The sequence below is a fragment of the Belonocnema kinseyi genome, chromosome 9, assembly GCF_010883055.1.
Source record: "Belonocnema kinseyi isolate 2016_QV_RU_SX_M_011 chromosome 9, B_treatae_v1, whole genome shotgun sequence".
Taxonomy (NCBI): domain Eukaryota; kingdom Metazoa; phylum Arthropoda; class Insecta; order Hymenoptera; family Cynipidae; genus Belonocnema; species Belonocnema kinseyi.
The window spans coordinates 114,314,446-114,334,591 of record NC_046665.1 but is presented as its reverse complement, the minus strand read 5'-3'; the positions used below and the strand labels follow the sequence as shown (position 1 = coordinate 114,334,591).

General features: G+C 21.9%; 1 protein-coding gene across 2 annotated transcripts in view; it reads right to left on the bottom strand.

The window, feature by feature from the left end:
• Position 1: 1 nt before the first annotated feature.
• Positions 2-20,146, bottom strand: part of LOC117179837 (PEST proteolytic signal-containing nuclear protein-like) — a 21,913-nt gene continuing 1,768 nt past the window's right edge. Inside the window, exons 2-3 of one of the 2 annotated variants that reach the window (XM_033371983.1) lie at positions 6,583-6,793; positions 2-1,054 (exon numbers count right to left, since the gene is read on the bottom strand). In XM_033371983.1, the coding sequence (XP_033227874.1) occupies positions 812-1,054; positions 6,583-6,793 (454 nt within the window). In that variant the 3' untranslated portion in view covers positions 2-811. Of the gene's footprint in view, positions 1,055-6,582; positions 6,801-20,146 lie in introns of both variants that reach the window. The other variant, XM_033371984.1, reaches the window with a different exon arrangement.

The window sequence follows — 20,146 nt, the reverse complement described above, 5'->3', positions numbered from 1 at the left end:
ATTACTTTGAAGTTGAAAAATTCATTTATTTACCTTCGTCATTTGCGAATCCAAATCACCATTACAATTTCGAAATCCTATCTCTCAAGCTTTAAAAAGGACCTACCACGCATGATACTTAATTCGTTTATTACATATTCAACACAGTCTCTAAAAGAACAAAAATCTCACTTGAAAAAGTCGACTATAAGCTTTTATGCTACAGCCCAAAATATAGTTCTAGAACATTAATTCTAGAACATAAAGTTCTGGAACATAACTTCTAGAACATAAAGTTCTGGAACATAACTTCTAGAACATAAAGTTCTGGAACATAACTTCTAGAACATAAGTTCTAGAACGTTAATTCTAGAGCATAAGTTCTAGAACATAACTTCTAGAACTACTTTTCGCGAGTTTAATTAAAAATACACATATTGTTTACGATTTACCTAGTTTGCAAAATAGACATTTCACATTTGTACCGAGTTAAATATGGGTCGAACATGAAACATTACGAATCATCGTCTCGAAGTATTTCAATATCACAACTTGATTTCCTAGCGGCGATTTTAATACTATTATCATTATTGTTGCTGTCAAAAAAGGGGGGGGGGTGGCAAAATTTGATCAAGCGCGTTAGCTTTCGTTGAGTTAAATATATATATTTGCGCAAGTGACTACTGTAGTCAAAAAATTCTTTCTGATATATTTAATTGATTCCGATATTTGTTTAGTCTACTTTTTTTCACTTCAGTTTTGATGACCAACATCAGGCGTCACGTTAATGTACACAATCAACAAGATTATTTAAACAAACGACTGCTGGAAATCATTTATTTGCGTCCTCCATTGCTTTCTTGAGCGTCTTCTCGAAGATTTTTTTCGAGTCGCAGAAACCTTGCTTCGTTTTGCCAAAAGAATTTGGCCCCGCCGAAGTTGGCGTTTCTCGTCCAATGTTTCGCATCCTCATCCTCGCCTCTGCAGGCATCTCCTCGGGTTCGTCGTCCTCGTCTGTGTTAAAGACCGAGGCCACTGTTGGCCTCTGAACTGTCGCAGGTTTCGAACTAGGATTCTGGAAGATTATAATTAATGTCTTTTTAAGTGATTTTCAAAACTATTAAATTTTTTTCCGAAATTATTAAATTACACTTTTTTTAAAACGGATTACCCTATTTTTCTACTAGTTTAAAAAAATTACACTGGTTGAAAATTTATACATTTTCTTGAATATTCTGGAAGATTATAATTACTGTCTTTTGAAGTGATTATTATTAAATTTTGTTCAAAATTATTAAATTACACTTTTTTTAAAACGGATTACACTATTTTTCTACTAGTTTAAAAAAAATTACACTGATTGGTTGAAAATTTATCTTGAACATTCTGGAAGATTGTAATTACTGTCTTTTTATGTGATTATTATCAAATTTTTTTTCAAAATTATTAAATTACACTTTTTTTAAAACGGATTACACTATTTTTCTACTAGCTTAAGAAAAATAATACTGATTGGTTGAAAATTTATACATTTTCTTGAACATTCTGGAAGATTATAATTAATGTCTTTTTAAGTGATTATTATTAAATTTTTTTCAAAATTATGAAATTACACTTTTTTAAAACGGATTACAGTATTTTTCTACTAGTTTAAAAAAATTACACTGATTGGTTGAAAATTTATGCATTTTCTTGAACATTTGTTTTTTTTTGTGCCTAGAAAATCGATTTTTTTTGGTTCTAAATCCAATTGTTTGTTTGAAAATTAATCTGTTTTAATTCTTGTTTTTTTCTTTTAGGCTTTCACGTATTTCAATTTTCTCGGTCAATTAAAAGTAATAGAATCATATTTTCCGCAAAACGGAAACATTTATTTTAATTAATGACATTCATTGGAAATATTCTTTAACAAAAAAAAAAAGAGCAAAAAATTGTAAAATAAATGAATTTTTAAACAAATACTTACACTTTTATCCAAAAAATTGAATAGTTACTTTCAGTTGAAAAAATTAATTTTCAACCAAAAAAAAACAGCGGATTTTGAATAAAATAGTTTAATTTTTAACCATAGTGATTAATTTTTAACTAAAATGATGAATATTTAACTAGACCATTTGAATTTTCAACCAAAAAAATTCATTTTTAAACAAGAAGCTTAATTTTTTTTTTTAAATAGTAATTTTCATAAAAAAAAAATACAATTTTTCAACAAAATGCATGAATTTTATACGAAATAGTAGAATTGCCTTAAAAAAAAAAATTTGACTGAAGAAAATTAATTGTCAACCAAAATTTAAATAATTAAACTTTAAGTCAAACAACCAAACAGATAAATTTTTAACTACAACTACGGAATATTTGATTGGAATAATTTAAATTTTCAGTTTAAAAATTACTTCTCACATAAAAAATAACTTTCAAAGGAATATTTTCATTTTCAATCTGTGATGAATTTTCAATTAAAATGATAAATATTTAATTGGAATATTTGGGTTTCTAACAGAAAATAAAAGTTTTTAAACAAAAAAATCTTTAGAAAAATCGATTTTTGGTAACATGATACGTGAATTTTCAATTAAAAAAGACCATTTTTCAAAAAAATTGTTTAATGTTGAACTAGAAAAGATCAATTTTCAATAAAAAATTAAATAGTTAAATAATTTTTAGGTCAAGAAATTTATTTTCAACCAAATAATATTATTTGCAACCTAACAGATGATTTTTCAACTAAAATAATAAATATTTAACTGTAAAACTACATTTTTAACCGAAAAGAAGAATTTTTAAACAAGAAAATAAACTTGTAAAGAAAAAAATTATTTTCCACGCAAAAAATCGATTTTTTAAATAAAAAACGTGAAATTTTAATTTTGAAAAACAATTTTTCAAACAAATTGTTGAAATTTGAACTAGAAAAAGATCAATTTTTAACAAAAAATTGAATAGTTAAATAATTTTTAGGTCAAAAAATTAATTTTCAACTAAAATTATAAATAATTAATTGGTATAGTTGAATTTTATGCACAAAAAAATGAATTTTCAACCTTAAAGATTACTTTTCTACAAAAAGGCTAATATTTCACAAATTATATAAATTTTCGAATAATTTATGACTAAAAAATATTAATTTTCAACCAAATAGTTGAATTTTCATCCAAAAAGATACATTTTCAACCGAAAATAGATTGATTTTCAACAAAGTATTTACATTTTCAACCAGAGATGAATTTTTAAACAAGAAAATAAACTTGCAAAGAAAAAAATAATTTCCCACAAAAAATCGATTTTTTAAATAAATACGTGAAATTTTAATTTAAAAAAAACAAAACAAATTGTTGAATTTTGAACTAGAAAAGATCAATTTCCAACAAAAAATAAATTTTCGGCAAAATAGTTAAATTTTGTACTTAATTAATTAAATTTAAACTAAAACAATTAATTTTATGTCAAACAGATAAATTTTAAATTAAAAATATGGAATCTTTAATTGGGATAAGTTAAATTTTCAGTCAAAAAACTTACTTTTCACAAAGTAAACTAACTTTAAAACAAAATTAATTAAATTGTTAGAGTGATGAGTTTTCATCTAAAACTGTAAATATTTAATTGGAACAATTCAATTTTTAACAAAAATGATTAATTTTCAAATAAAATGGTGAATCTTTTTACTAGAATAATTGAATTTTTGATAAAAAAAAATTAATTTTAAATGAAGAAGATTATTTTCTACAAAAAAACACATGAATTTTGAATTAGAAAATATAATTTTGATTCAAAAATTAAATAATTAAATTTGTCGTCAAAAAACGAATTTTCAGCCTAAAAAAAATTGATTTTTTAATAAAAATATGTGGATTTTCAACGAAATGGTTGAATTTTGAACTGGGAAAGATCAAATTTCTACAAACTAGGCGAATTTTTTAAAAGGCAGATAAATTTTAGAACTAGTTTAATTTCTAAACAAAAAATATCATTTCTCATCTAAATAGTGGAATTTTAATTTTTTTTTAAATATATACATTTTCAAACAAAAAAAGAATGGTTAATTTTTCTGTTAAAATTCTAATTCTTAACAAACAAAAAAACGGAATTAGAGCAAGAAACTTAAATTTTCGACTGGGCGAATTTTCAATTAAACTGATGAATCATAACAAATTTAATTTTTAACAAAATGGTTTAACTTTCAAACAAATAATTTTATTTCTAGCTTAAAAGATGAATTTTCAACTAAAATGTTAAATATTTAACAAGAATACTTCAATTTTTAACCAAAAAGAAGAACTTTTAAACAAGAAAATTAACCTTCGATGAAAAATATAATTTTATAAACAAAAAAATAGATCATTTTTCAACCAAATAGTTGAATTTTCATCCAAAAAGATACATTTTCAACAAAAAATAGATTTCAATTAAAGTTATGCATCTTAAAAAATATAAATAAATTGGCAAAAAATTTAAATTTCAACTAAATAATTTTATTTTCAACCTAACAGATGATATTTCAACTAAAATAATAAATATTTAACTGGCATACTAAATTTTTAACCTACAAGAAGATAAACTTGAAAGAAAAAAATAATTTTCCACACAAAAAATCGATTTTTTAAACAAAATACGTGAATTTTCAATAAAAAAAGACAATTAATTAAACAAATTATTGAATTTTGAACTAGAAAAGATCAATTTTCAATCAAAAATTGAATAGTTAAATAATTTTTAGGTCAAAAAATCAATTTTCAACTTTAAAAATTAATTTTCTACAAAAAGGCTAACATTTCACAAAGTAGATAAATTTTCAAATAATTTCTAAATAAAAAATATCTATTTTGAACCAAATAGTTGAATTTTCATTAAAAAAAAAGATACATTTTCTACGAAAAAAATGGCGAATTTTTCTGTTAAAAATATAAAGTAGAAATCACTTTTTTAAATTAAACAAAATTATTATTAAACAGTTGAGTTTTCATAAAAAAATATACATTTTCAATAAAAAATAGATTGATTTTCAATAAGGTATTACAATTTCAACCGAAGATGAATTTTCAATCAAAATTATGAATCATTAACAACAAAATATTAATTTTTCACAAAAAGGTTTAATTTTCAATCAAAAATTTTTATTTTCAATCAAAAAAATAAATTTTATACTAAAATAATAAATATTTAACTGGGATACTTGAATTTTTAACGGAAAAGAAAAATTTTTAAATAATAAGATTAATTAAAGAAATATATAATTTTCTAAAACAACAAAATTATGTTTTAAATAAAATACGTGAATTTTCATTAAAAAGAAAAAAAACAACAATTTTCATCCAAATTGTTGAATTTTGAAGTAGAAAATACCCGTTTTCAATCAAAATGCAATAGTTACATTTTCAGTTAAAGAAATTAATTTTCAGCCTTAAAGATTAATTTTCTACAAAAAGGCGAATTTTCCACAAAGTAGATAAACTTTAGAACTAATTTAATTTTTAAATGAAAACTAAATTTTTAAATAATTAGTTGAATTTTCATCCGAAAAAGATATAGTTTTAACCATAAATAAAATGTTTAATTTTTCTGTTAAAAATCTAATTCTTAAAAAAAACATATTCAATGAAAAATATAATTTTCTAAGCGAAAAATTGAGTTTTTAACAAAATACCTGAATTTTCAATTAAAAAAGAAAATTTTTCGACCATCTTGTCAAAGTTTGAACTAGAAAAGATCAATTTTCGAAAAAAGGAACAATTTCCTAAAAACAAGGCGAATTTTCACAAGGCAGATACATTTTTAGAACTAGTTTAATTTCTCAATAAAAGAAAAAAAAATTTTAAGGAAATAGTTGAGTTTTCATTAAAAAAGAGATATTCTCAACTAATTTTTCTGTTAAAATTCTAATTCTTAACAACAAAAACGGAATTAAAGCAAAATACTTAAATTTTCTACTGGAATATTTAAATTTAAGGTTAAAAAAAGTTGATTTTCAAACAAGTAATTACATTTTCGGAGATAAATTTTCACCAAAAAAATATTAATTTTTAACAACAGTTTAACTTTTAACCAAATAATTTTTTTTTAACCCAACCGATGAATTTTCAACTAAAATTTAAAATATTTAACTGGAATACTTCAATTTTTAACCGATAACGAGAATTATTAAGCAAGAAGATTAACGCTAAAAAAAAAGAAAAATTTGTTACAAGCAAAAAAATAGAGTTTCTGAACAAAATACGTTTAATTTTCAATTCAAAAAAGACAATTTTTCAACCAAAGTGTTATATCTTGAACTAGAAAAATCAATTTTCAAAAAAAAAAGAATAGTTAAATTTTCAGTTAAAGAAATTAATTTTCTACCAAAAAAAGGCATACATTTTCCACCCAAAAATAGAATGGTTAATTTTCCTGTTAAAAATCTAATTCTGAACAAACAAACAAACAAAAAACATTCAATGACAGAAGTAAATTGCTGATTTTTAAATTAAATCTCCGGTCGATTTCCAGTCAATAAATTTCCCGATTATTTCGCCACCTTGATTCTTCTTTTTTTTAAACAATAAAAACTTGAATTTTCCTGCTATAAAAAGTAAATGCACAGTTTAAAAAAAAAAAATATATTACCGATGTTGCACCCAGCTTGATTTGAATTCCTTTCTTCGGATCACTGCTGGGCGCTTTTTTCCCAAAACCGAAAGCCAATTTCTGCTTCTTGGTGTCATTCTGATTGTAACTGGCCTGGTGATCACGCCGATCATCGGTCCTCAACGGGGAACGTTCCCGGTCTCTGCCTCTGTCATCTCGGTCGCCTCTGCTCTCCTCTGCTCTGTAGGCACTTGACCCTGACAACGTCAAACACTGGCAAAGTTCAGATTGAGTTAAACAAAGCCGACTTATTAACCGGAAAACTTTTTTAAGCAAATGCTTAGCGACATTATTATAGTTTTTTTTTTTTTTTTCAAAAAGTATGCCCCCGACCGACACTAACAAGTTACTTCCAAAAATCAAATTAATAAAATTGTCCCATTTAAGAAAAGATCTCAAATATTTCCAGGCCCCACAGCCCCTATGGGATAACAGAGTGACCGTTTTAATCGAAGAAAAAAAAATTCACGGTTTTTTCCTGGTTCGCAAACATTTTTCACGGTCAATGAAATTTAAAAAATCGAACTATTCTAAATATTTTTCCATTTAGAGTAATAAACAACAAATTAAATTTACACATTTGAAATGGAAGGTACTAAACACTTTTCAATTGAAACTTTTTTTTAATGAAATGTTGATAAATTGCAAAATTTAGAACTTTTATAAATTATAGAGTTCCAAGATTCAGATTAAGTTTCAAAAATATAAATCCACGTTAACATTTTCGATACTCTAAAGTAAAAAATCAAGAAGTGAACTTTAAAAATTTGCAAAATAATATTTTTTCAAAGTTATTTGAAGCTAGACAAATTAAGTATAATTTTTTTTTAAATTAGAAGTTAAATTATTTTCATTTTAAATAGTTGAAGCATCCTTCAAAATGTTTAAAACTTTACTTCAAAATATTGAGGAATCTAGAAGTGGTTTTATATTTTTCCAAAATTAAAATCATTGTTAAAATTTTTTCGAAACGTTCAAATATATTTGTACATGAATTGAATTTTTCCTACAGCTTTTAGAAAATCCTGCAAATTAAAAAAAAATCCTTAAAATTTGAATTTATAATTTCAAGAGATATTCGAAAGTTTTAAAAATATCAAAATTAGATTTAGAACTTGAAATGATTTTAAATAATTTACACGAATTTTGTGATTTCAACCAAAAAATTTAGAAACTTTTTAAGAATTGTGAAAGGCTTAAAAAAAATAAAAACATTTTCTTAAGATTTCTAGAAAAAATTGGAAATGATTTTTCATTTTTAAAAATTATTGTAACAGAAAATGTATAAAGACTTTAAGAGATTTTTAAAATAATCAAAAGAGAACCTGCAAAATTTTAAGGATTTTTTTTTAATTTGCAGGATTTTCCAAAAGTTGTTGGAAAAATTTGGTTAATTTTAAAATGTATTTAAAACTTTTGAACAAAAATTTTAACACACTTCTTTTCAATTACTTGAAAACATTTCAAGTTTTTAATTAATTTTGAATCTTTCATAAATAATATATATATATATTTATAAATTTATTTATTCAATTTAATATAAAAAATAATATAAAGGAAGACCGAAAACTTTGAATAAAAAATATTTTATTGGTGAATAATTAAAATTGTTATTTACAAACAGAATAATCGGAATAAATGATATTTCGTTTTGTCCAATCAATTATTTTTCAGTTTTTTATACTTTTATTATTTACAAAACTGTTAAAATCAAACTTGGGCACACTTTTCTTCTGATAATTCGTAAAATTCACTGTCATTTCCCGGTCTCGGAAAATTCCCGGTTACCCGGTCCAGCGGCCACCCTGGATAAAATATAGGGACCAAAGGGTAATTTTTTCGCGCTCAAAGGGCAACAAATTCAGGACAAATTGAGCAGATTTTAAATCCATTCAAGTTACATTCAAAAGAATTCAATTGAATTGGAAAAATGTTTAAAAATGAGCAAACAAAAAAACATTGATTTCCGTGAAACTGGAATGAATTTAGAGGAAGTTAAGATAAAAGAGATGAGGTAAATAAACTTCAGGATTAATTAAATACAAAATTGCAAAATTAAAAAAAAAATCACTATATTAAGTAGAACTGATTGAATTTATAAGGATTTAAGTAAATTTAAAAATTGAAGATAATTCCAAAGAATAAAAAAGAATTCAGGGTGAATTAATAAAAAAAATCAAATATCTTCAAATCTTTGAAACCCTACTAAATTTCTAACACAAGAAGTGACTAATGAAACATTCTTTGAGATCCATTAAAATATGAAAATTCAATAAATTTATTAAAACCCTTTAAAATGTCTTGAAATTGTTTAAAAAAATTTAATTCCCTAAAACATTTCGAATTCTTTGATATCCTTTGAAATCCATTAAAACTTTGTAAAGCTCTTGAAATTGCTTGGAAATTTTTTACAATATCCTCAAATATTTTCAATCCTTTTTAATCTCATTAAATTACTGAAATTCATTAAAAATTTCGGTGTAATCTTTTAAATAACCTAAAATATTTTTAATACTCTAAAATCTTAAATTGGTCCTCAAGATTATTGTTTAAATCCCAAAGAATTAAAAGAATTCAGGATAAATTAATAAGAATTTAAGGTGTTAAAAAAATTAAAACACCTTGAAATCTTAGAAACCCTACTTTTTATTTCCAAAATAAAAGATTAATTTTCCGCTAAGATGATAAATATTTAACTAGAATTCTTTAATTCTTAACGGAAAAGAAGAATTATCAAACAAGAAGATTAACCTTCAAAGAAAAAAATAATTTTCTTCAAAAAATTCGATTTAAAACAAAAATAATAAGTGAATTTTAAATTAAAAAGGCTACTTTTCATCGAAATTGTTGAATTTTGAACTAGAAAAAATCAATTTCCAACACAAAATGGAATAGTTAAATTTTCAGTTAAAGAAATTAATTTTCAACCAAACTGAGAAAAAGAAAAACTTTCAAACATAAAGATTAATTTTCTACAAAGAAGGCTAATATTTCACAAAATAGATAAATTTTTAAACAACTAGTTTAATTTCTAAATAAAAATATGAATTTTCAACCAAATCGTTGAATTTTTATCCAAAAAAGATACATTTCTAACCAAAAATAGAATCGTTAATTTTTCTTTTAAAAATCTAATTATTAAAAAAAACGGATTTGCAGCAAAATAGTTGAATTTTCCACTGGAGTAGATTTGAATTTTTAATTAAAATTATGAAGCTTACACCACAAAAATTAATTTTTAACAGAACAATTTCACGTTTAGTCAAATAATTTTTTTTTCAACCTAAAAGATGAATTTTTAACTAAAATGATAAATACTTCAATACTTGAATTTTTGGCCGAAAAGAAAAATTATTAAACAAAAATATTAATCTTCAAAGGAAAAAATAATTTTTTACACAACAAAAAATATATTTTTTTAATAAAATACGTGAATTTTCTACACAAAAATGAAATAGTTAAATTTTCAGTTAAAGAAATTAATTTTCAACCAAACTGATGAATTTTTAATCATAAAGATGAATTTTCTACAAAAATGCGAATTTTTCACAAAGTAGATAAATTTTTTGAACAAATAATTTAATTTCTGAATAAAAAAATATCAATTTTCAACCAAATAGTGGAATTTTCATTCAAAAAGATACATTTTCAACCAAAAATAGAATGTTCAATTTTTCTGTTAAAAATATAATTCTTAAAAACAAAAAATTAATTTTCGCCAAAATAGTTAAATTTTCTACTGAAATATCATAAATTCGATAGAATTTCGATCAGGTTTAATTAATTCTAAATATTTTCACACAATTCTACTCTAAAAAATATCAATTTGTATGAAAAAAGATAATAGTCAAACCTTTAGTTGAAAAAACTCATTTTCAACAACAAGAATAACTATTTTTCTACATAATTGATGAATTTTCAAGAAAATTAATTTGCACTAAAAAAGATAAATTGTCAACCAAAAATTAAATAATTAAATTTAAAGTTAAAAAATTCATTTTACATCAAACAGATGAATTTTAAATTAAAAATATGGAATGTTTAATTGGAATAAGTTAAAATTTCAGTTAAAAAACTTAAGTTGCCACAAAGAAAACTAACTTAAAAAACAAAAATTTCGGTGTAATCTTTTAAATAACCTAAAATATTTGAAATAATCGAAAATCTTAATTTTTTTAAAGATTTTAAAAATGCCAAGGAATTTGAAAAAATACATTAAAATATTTCATAATCCTTTGATCAATTTATTAATTGATCCTCAAAAGATCAGTTAAATAAAAACTTTTAAAAATTCAAAAAAAAAAATCAATTGAATTAAGTAGAATTGAATAAATTTAGAAGAATTCAAGTTCCATTTCGTGCGAAATTAAAAAAAAAGTTTTACTGAAATTAATGAAAAATCCCTGAAATATTTCAAATTAAAAGTTCTTGAAAACGCCTTGATTTTAAAATACCCTAAAATCTCTTCAAATTATTGAAATCGATAAAAAAATGTCTCGGAATTTTGAAAAATACCTTGGGTATTATAGGGCCCAAATCATTACAAATAGGGTACTTTAGGGGCCTCAAATAAATATAGGGAATTCTAGGGACCAGTCTGTGAGGCCTGAGAATCCGTTAACCTTTTGTTTAAAATTCATATATTGTTGCTGATAAGTCAACTACATTTTTTTTGGGGTCTTTTTGATTTAAAAATTCATCTTTAAAAAATAACTCAAGATATTATTAAATTAAATTAATTATTATTAAAAATATTGTTCACAAAATTGTACCAACTGCTTCGGTAATTAATTTGATAGGATCTCATAAATTTCATTTTTAATTAAATTAGTAAGTATGCATTAACATTTCATATTGTAGATTAATATTAAATATGATAAATATTAATCAAATTAATATTATCGATTTACTTGCATAATTTAACTGTTTGGTTGTAAATTTTGATACAGAATTCATCTTAATTAAAATTAGTACATCAATTTAAAAAAGTATTTAAACAATTTCAATTATTTGTTGGTTAAAAATTAAATTATTTGGTTGACAATTTCATTGACTGAAAAATATTTTTTATTTTAATATTTGTTCGAAAATTTATCTTTTGAATTATGAATTCTGTATTTTTTTAAACAAAAATGCAACGGTCTGATTAAAAAAATATTTTTTTTTGTCTTGGGTGCAAATTCGTTTGTTTTTTAAATGACTTATATTTTTTTCAATTAATTTAATTGTTTTTAAATTATAATTTAAATATTTTTGGTTGAAATATCAACGATTATATTTAAATTATGATCAAAAAATATAAGTTGATATTTCAACCAAAAAATATTTTAATTACGAAAGATGAATTTTATAATTAAAAAGATAAATTTAAGAACCAAAAAGACAAATTTTCAGCAAAAAGGTTCAAATATTAATAAAAAAGATTTTTCAGTCAAGAAAGAAAAGTTAATTTGCAACCAAAGAGTTCAATTTTCAAGTAATTCGATAATATTAATTTCATTAATATCAGGCTGTCTACTCAAATCGCAGAAAAAAATTCCCAGACAATTCCAGGTTTTTTCAAGGTTTCTCAAGTTTGTTTCCAGGTATAATTTTTCATAGCATTTTATATCATTATAGTAAAAATTCAGTGCATATTTAGAACAAATTAATTCCCGTACTAAATAGTTAAATTTCGACTTAAAAATATCAATTTTCAACTAAAATAGTTGAATTTTTAACTAAAAAAATATCAGTTTTCAAACTAAAATGAAATAGTTAAATTTTCAGTTACAATATTTAAATTTTGAATAAAAAATATACATTTTCAAACCAGAATTTCAACAACAAAAAAATTGCAACAAAATAGTTCAATGTTCAATCAGTGATGACTTTTCAACTAAAATGAGAAGCAATAGTTGAATTTTGAACTGAAACTTCAATTTTCGATCAAAGATGGAATAGATAAATTTTCAGAAAAGAACAAATTAATTTTCAACAAAATAAAAACGAATTTTTAACCAAATAGTTTAATTTTCAATAAAAAAAGACGAATTTTTAACTAACAGAGACAAATTGTCAATTATATAAATATATAATTATATAATAATAGAATATTTAATTGAAATAGTTACATTTTCAGTAAAAACAAATTAAAATTAACAAAAACCAAAACATTGTTTAAAAGCATAGTTACATTTTTGAACAAAGTGATGAATTTTCGACTAAAATGATGAATCTTTAACTAGAATAGTGGAATTTTCAATAAAAGAGATCAATTTTAAAATAAAATTATGTATATTTAACTAGAATACTTAAATTTTTAACGAAAAAGAGACGTTTTCAAATCAGAAGATTAATTATTTACTTAAAAAGGACGATTTATCAACAAAATACATGAATTTAAAACAATAGTTAAATTTTTTAATAAAAAAAAGACAAATTTTCAACCAAATAGATGGATTTTGAACTAAAAAATATTTCTTTTCAAACAAAAATGTAATAGTGGAATTTCAAACCAAAAAGATGAATTTTCAAATGAAAAGCTAAATCTTCAACTGAAATAGTTAATTTTTTAACTATTAAAAACTATAAAAAATGCTGTAGTTCATATTTCAATGAAAAAAGATTTTAAATTTTAATCAAAAACATTTTAATTCAACTAAAAAAGATCTATTTTCAACATGAGTTGCCTTTTAACTTAAAAAAGATTTTTTTGTTAATAAGAGAAAAAAACATTGTGAAGAAACTAGTAAATTTTTAATAAAATACATGCAGTTTCAACAAGATACATGCATTTTTAACTAAAAACGATCAATTTTTAGCCAAAAATAAAATATTTAAAACTTTCAGGTAAAGAAAATGAATTAAAAAAAAAAAACAACAAAATAGTTGAATAGAGCAATAGAAAGCTATTTTTACAAATAACGAATCAATTTTACTTTATATTGATATTTAAAGAAAAATTAAAAACGCTCGCGAAAAAATTCCCTGATTATCTGAAATCTTTTTGGATGAAAATTTAACTCTTTTTTTTCGAAAATTGGTCTTTTTGATTTAAAAATTCACCTATTTTAGTATAATTTTTATTTTTCTCTGACAATGCAACTATTTTGTTAAAAATTTAAACAATCTTGTTAAAAAATCGTACTTTTTGGTTAAAAATTCAACTATTTAACAGAAAATGAACTTATTGTTTACAATTTTTATTTTGCTGTTAGAGAATGAACTAGAATTTTCTTGGGATGAAAATTTAATTATTTTTTAAAGTTTTTTTTTTTTAATTCATCTGTTTCAGAAGAAATTGCATCTTTCTTAAATAAAAATGCAACTGTCCAGTTAAAAAGTCTTCCTCTTTTTTTAAAGAATGTCTTTTTGATTATAGAATTATTGATTGAAAATTCTGCTGTTTTGTTTAAAACTAAACTATTTCGTAGAAAAATTACTCTTTCATATTAAATATTTTGGTATTGAAAAGAGAACTATAATCCTTTCCAGACGAAAATTCCACTATCTTAAAACAAAATTTCTTTTAATTAAAAAATTATCTGTTTTTAGAGTAATTTCATCTTTCTTGTCTAAAAATTCAACTATTTGGTTGAAAATTAATATATTTTGTTCAAAAATCATACTTTTTTGTTGAAAATTCTACTGTTTTGTTGAGAATTTAACCATTTCGTAGAAAATTTAACTGCTTTGTTAAAAATTTATCCTTTTTGGTTGAAAAAATTCATCTTTTTTGATTGAAAATTTAATTCTTCTTCTAGAAACTTATTTTTGGTTGAAAATTCATATTTTGCTCTTGAAAAATTAATTGGAATCTTTTTCGGTTGAAAATTAAATTATTTTTTTGAAAATTATTTTTTTATCCTTTAAATCAAAATTTATCTGTTTTAAGAGAAATTAAATTTTTTGAACAAAAAATAACTATTTGGTAGAGAATTGTGTTAGAAAAGTCATTCTTTTTAGTTAAAAATTCGTCTTTTTCAATTAAAACTTCCAACTATTTTTCTTTGAAAATATATCTTTTTTATTTAAAAATTCATCTTATTTGGTTTAATTAAAAAAATTAAAATCTCTACTTTTTAGTCAAAAATGATTCTCCTTTGCTTGAGTATTCAACTATTTTGATTGAATAGTTTTAAAAAAATCATGTTAAAAGTTAAACTATTTTGTTGAAAATTAATTTTTTTAAATTTTAGATTCAAGTACACGAGTAAAAGTTAAATTGTTAACTTAACTGAAAACGTAAATTTTCCATTTATTAACAATTCAGATAAATTTTTATTTCTTTTCTGAGTGAAAAATCTTTATTTGTTGAAAATTTTTCAGGAGAAAAATTAAACTATTTTGTTAAAAATTTAACAATTTTGTTGAAAATTGAAGTACTTTGTTTAAAAAAACATATATTATAGTAGAAAAAACACTTCCTTGTTTAAAATAAATTAAATTTTTAAAAAAATATAACTAAAACTTACTACTAAGCTCAAAAATTTTCCATTTGCAGTAATAAAAACTAAACTACTAATTAAAACACTCAAAATGGAACTCTTGAATTTTAAGATTTTGAAATTGAAGTTGAAAAGTTTTTTAATTCAAAGATTTTGTATTAATCATTTTTATATAAAATTCAGTTATTAAAGTAAAAGATTCATTATTTTAGTTAAAAAAGTCATCATTTTGTATGAAAATGTTACTTTTTTATGCAAATTAGTTTTTATCTTGTTTGGAAAATTATATATTTTTAACTAAAATTTTAACTATTTAATTTTTGGTTAAGTATTTATAATTTTTAGTTGAGAATTCGTCTTTTTAAGTAGAAATTAATCTTCTTGTTTGAAAATTATTATTTTTTTTTTAATTCAATTAACTGGAAATATAACTGTCTCACTTTTTGTTAAAAATAAATCTTTTTTAGTTTGCAATTTAACTATTTGGTTGAAAATTCGTATTTTTGGCAGATAATTAATTTTGTTGTTTAAAAGGTCAACTGTTTGTCTAAAAATTGGTCTTTTTTGTCGAAAATTGTTTAAAATAGACGAATTTTTAAATAGAGTGCACGAATTTTCAAATAAAAAAGATCAATTTTCAATCAGAAATGGAATAGTTACATTTTCAGTTAAAAAGAATTCATTTTCAACCAAAAGATTAATTTTCAAACGATAATATTATTTTTTTACCAAAAATATGATTTTTCAACAAAATACATAAATTAACAACGAAATAGTTCATTTTTAACTAAAAAATACACATTTTTAATCAAGTAGTTGAATTTTGAACTAAAAAAGATCTATTCTCAACCAAAAATTGAATAGTTAAATTTTCAGTTAAACCATTAATTTTTAAACAAACTGATGTATTTTCAACTAAAATTATGATTCTTGCAGAGGAATAGTCGAATTTTAAACATAAAAACTGAATTTTCAATCAAAAAAATTAATTTCTGATAAAAAAGATGAATTTTCAGCGAAACATGATCAACTTTTTAACCAAAAAGATCAATTTTTAATCGAGGATTAATTTTCGACCAAAACAGACGATTTTTCAACAAAATAAATAAATTTTCAACCTAAAAAGCAAATTATTAAACAAATAGTTGACTTTTTAATCACAAAGATTAATTTTCTACCAAATATTACATTTTTAACAAAATACATGAAATTTCAACGAAATACCTAAATTTTTCAACTGAAAAAGACAAATTTTTAAACAAATAAATTAATTTTGTTATTGAAAAATCGTCTTTTTGATCGAAAATTAATTCTCTTGTTTGAAAATATATCCTTTTGTTTCAAAATTCATTAGTTTGCGAAAAAAAATAAACTTTTTTAGCTACAATTTTAATTATTTCATTTTTGCTTCAAAATTGATCATTTGTAAATGAAAATCTATGCATTTTGTTGAAATTTAATATTTTTTTGTCAAAATATTAACTTTTCCATTTAAAAATTCATTATTTTAATTGAAAATAAATGTTTTTATTCTTCTAAAATTCAACTTTTCTAGTTTAAAAATCATTATTTTAGTTGACAATTCATCTATTTGGTTAAAAATTTGTCTTTTTTAATTAAAATTTTTTAAAATATTTCGTTGGTATTTTATGTATCTTCTTAAAAATGTAATATTTGGTAGAAAATTAATCTTTGCGGGTGAAAAATCAACTGTTTGTTTGAAAATTTTCTTTTTCTGTTGAAAACTGATTTATTTTGTTGAAAAATCGTCTGTTTGGATCGAAAATTAATCCTCTCGATTGAAAATTGATCTTTTTGGTTAAAAAATTGATCATGTTTCGTTTCAATCGGGCGAATTAAAAATGTTTAACTTTTAACGTTAAAATCTAGAAATTCTTAAATTTCAAATGGATTTAAAATCGTTTTTTAAAATCAATTATTGTTAACTTTTTTATGCTTAAAGCAAAAATCAATTTTAAAAATAATTTATTTACTTATATGTACAATTGATAAAATAAAAATATTTTTTATCCAACATTATTGATTTCAAACGCTTTTAATTTTCAATTGTTTAAGCCTTCAAGATTTGTTGAATTTTCAACAAAATATTTAATTTCACGTCCAAAAAAGATAAATTCTAAACCAAATATATAATAGTAGTAGATGTTTCGATAAAAAATATTTAATTTTCAATAAAAAAATTTTTTAAGCCAGATACTCTTTTAAAAACGACCAGTATGAATCTAAGAAACCAAAAAGAATTTTCAACCAAGCAGTTTCATTTTTTGCATAAAAAGTGTAAATTTCTACCAAAATAGATCATTTTTTTATTTAAAAAGTTGAACTTTTCACCAAAATAGATGAATTTTTAAAAGAAAACGGCAACTTTTCAACCAAGAGAAAAATTCAAAAAGTCAAGAAAAAAAATTGTTAAATAAATTTTTGAATTTATTAAAAAACATTTGAATTTTTTGCCCAATTGTTCAGTTATTGTCCAAATTTTTTAATTTCCAAGCAAAAAAAAATCTCCATACAAGAGTTAAGCTTTCATCCAGGAAATATTTTTTAGTGAAGAAAGAAGAAAATTTAAACCCAATTGTTGAATTTGTAAGCCAAAAAGATTAATTTTTTACACAACACTTAAATTTTAAACAATAGAGCTGCTTTTCAACTAAATAGTTGAATTTTCTAACAAAAATGTTAAATTTTTAATTAAAAATAATAATTTTAAATTAAAATTTTGAATATTTAACCAAATTATAACATTTGTAAACAAAAATGGTGAATTTTAACGAGCAGTATAAATTTTCAGTAAAAAGAATGTTTTTTTGAACCAAATGGTTAAATTTTCAACCCAAAAAGAGGAATTCTAAACGAAAAATATATTAGTTGATATCTTAATGAAAAAAAGATTTTAATTTTAAATAAGAAAAGTAGAATTCAACCAAAAAGACGAATTTTCAACTAAGAACGCGTTTTCATTAGAAGAAACTTTTTTAGCCAAATTTTTTAATTTTTAAGCCAAACAGATGAATTTTCTACAAAAGATTTGAATTTTCTTCCCGATAATATGAATTTTTAACGAAAAAGGTACTTTAAAAAAAATCGTTCAATTTTCAAACACAAAAAAAGAATTTTCAATCAAAGAGTTAAATTTTCATCCAAGAGAGATTTTTCATAAAAAAAGGGAAAAAATGGTTGATTTTTCAAGACACATAGTTTTAAATTTTATATTAAAAAAATTTAATTCGACCGAAAAAAAGTTTAAAATTATTAAATTTCCAACAAAATAGTAGCTCAATTTGAACTTTAAAACAGAAAAGTATTTTCAGTCAAAAAAGCAACAAAAAATCAATTAAACTGTTTTATTTTCAAGTGAAAGGTCAATTTTTTTGTAATTTTTTTTTGCATTTTACACCAGAAAAATAAATTTTCACCCAAAAAATTGCTTTTCAACCAAAACTAGTTGTATTTTCAATCCGAAAGATGAATTTCCAATAAAAAAGTTACTTTTCAGCCGAACTACTTGAATCTTTAAATTGAAAAGATGAATTTTTAAACAAAAAGGTAATTTATGAACCAAAAAAGCTTAAATTTCTAACAAAAAAGTTATTTTTCAACCAAAATAATTAAAATTTTAATTTAAAAAAAATGAATTTAATAAAAAACAGTTGAATTTTCAACTAAAAAAGATTTTTCAATAAAAAAGAGAGAAAGTTTACCAAATAGTTTAATTTTAAAGTCAAAAAAACCTTTTTTTTTTTAAACATTTGCATTTTTCAATCGAACGTTTTCAACTTTCAACCAAAAAATTACTGTTTAACTAAACTAGCTGAATTTTTAATTTAAAAAAATTAATTAAAAAACAAAAGTTAAATTTTTAATCAAGAAAGATTTTTCAGTCAAAAAGAAATAAAAAATGCAACCAAACTGTTTGATTTTTTCACACGAAAAACAATTTTGTTACAAAATATTTGAATTATTAACAAAACAGTTACACTTTAACCAAACTAGTTGAATTTTCAATTAAAAAAAAATTAATTAAAAAACAGTTAAATCTTCAACCAAGAAAGATTGTTCAGTCAAAAAAGAAAAAAAAATTCAAACAAATTGTTTAATTTTTAAGTCAAAAAACAAATTTGTTACAAAACATTTGAATTATTAAAAAAAAAACTTTTTAACCAAACCAGTTCAATTTTCAAATTAAAAAATTAAATTTCAAACAGACCAGTTCAATTTTCAACCAAACTTGATTTTCCAAGAAAAAAGAAAAAAAATCAACCAAATTTGTTACAAAACATTTGAATTTTCAACAAAAAAGTTACTTTTCAACCAAACTAGTTGAATTTTCAATAAAAAAGAGAAAATAAATTATCAACAAAAAACAGTTAAATTTTCAACCAAGATTATCCAATAAAAAAAGAAAAAGAATCAACTACATTTTTTAATTACGACCCAAAAGTTTTAATTTCCAACAAGAGAGTAACTTTTCAACCGAACTGGTTGAATTTTCGAATTAAAAAAATTAAATTTCACACAAAACCAGTAGAGTTTTCAACAAAAAGTGATTTTCTAATTAAAAAGCACAAAAAAAGGTAACCAAATTGTTTAATTTTCATGCCAAATGAAAATTTTTTTACAAAATATTTGAATTTTCCACCCTAATGTTTGAATTTTCAAATCAAAACAATTAAATTTCAAACAAACCAGTTGAATTTTCAAACCAAAAATGATTTTCCAATTAAAAAGAAAAAAAAAGTCAACCAAATTCTTTATTTTCATACCAAATGAAATTTTATTTTACAAAACATGTGAATCTTCCACAAAAAAGTGACTTTTCAACCAAACTGGTTGAATTTTCAAATTTAAAAAATTAAATTTCAAACAAACCAGTTGAATTTTCAAATAAAAATGATTTTCCAATAAAAAAAAAAAATAAAAATAAAATAAAAAAAATATATAAATAAATTAAAACCAAAAGGACCATTTTTTTATAAAGCATTTGAATTTTTCAACCGAAAGTTTGAATTTTCAACAAAAAATATTACTTTTCAAGAAGACTAGTTGAATTTTCAACCAAGAAAGATTTTTCATTGAAATAAGCAAAAAAAGTC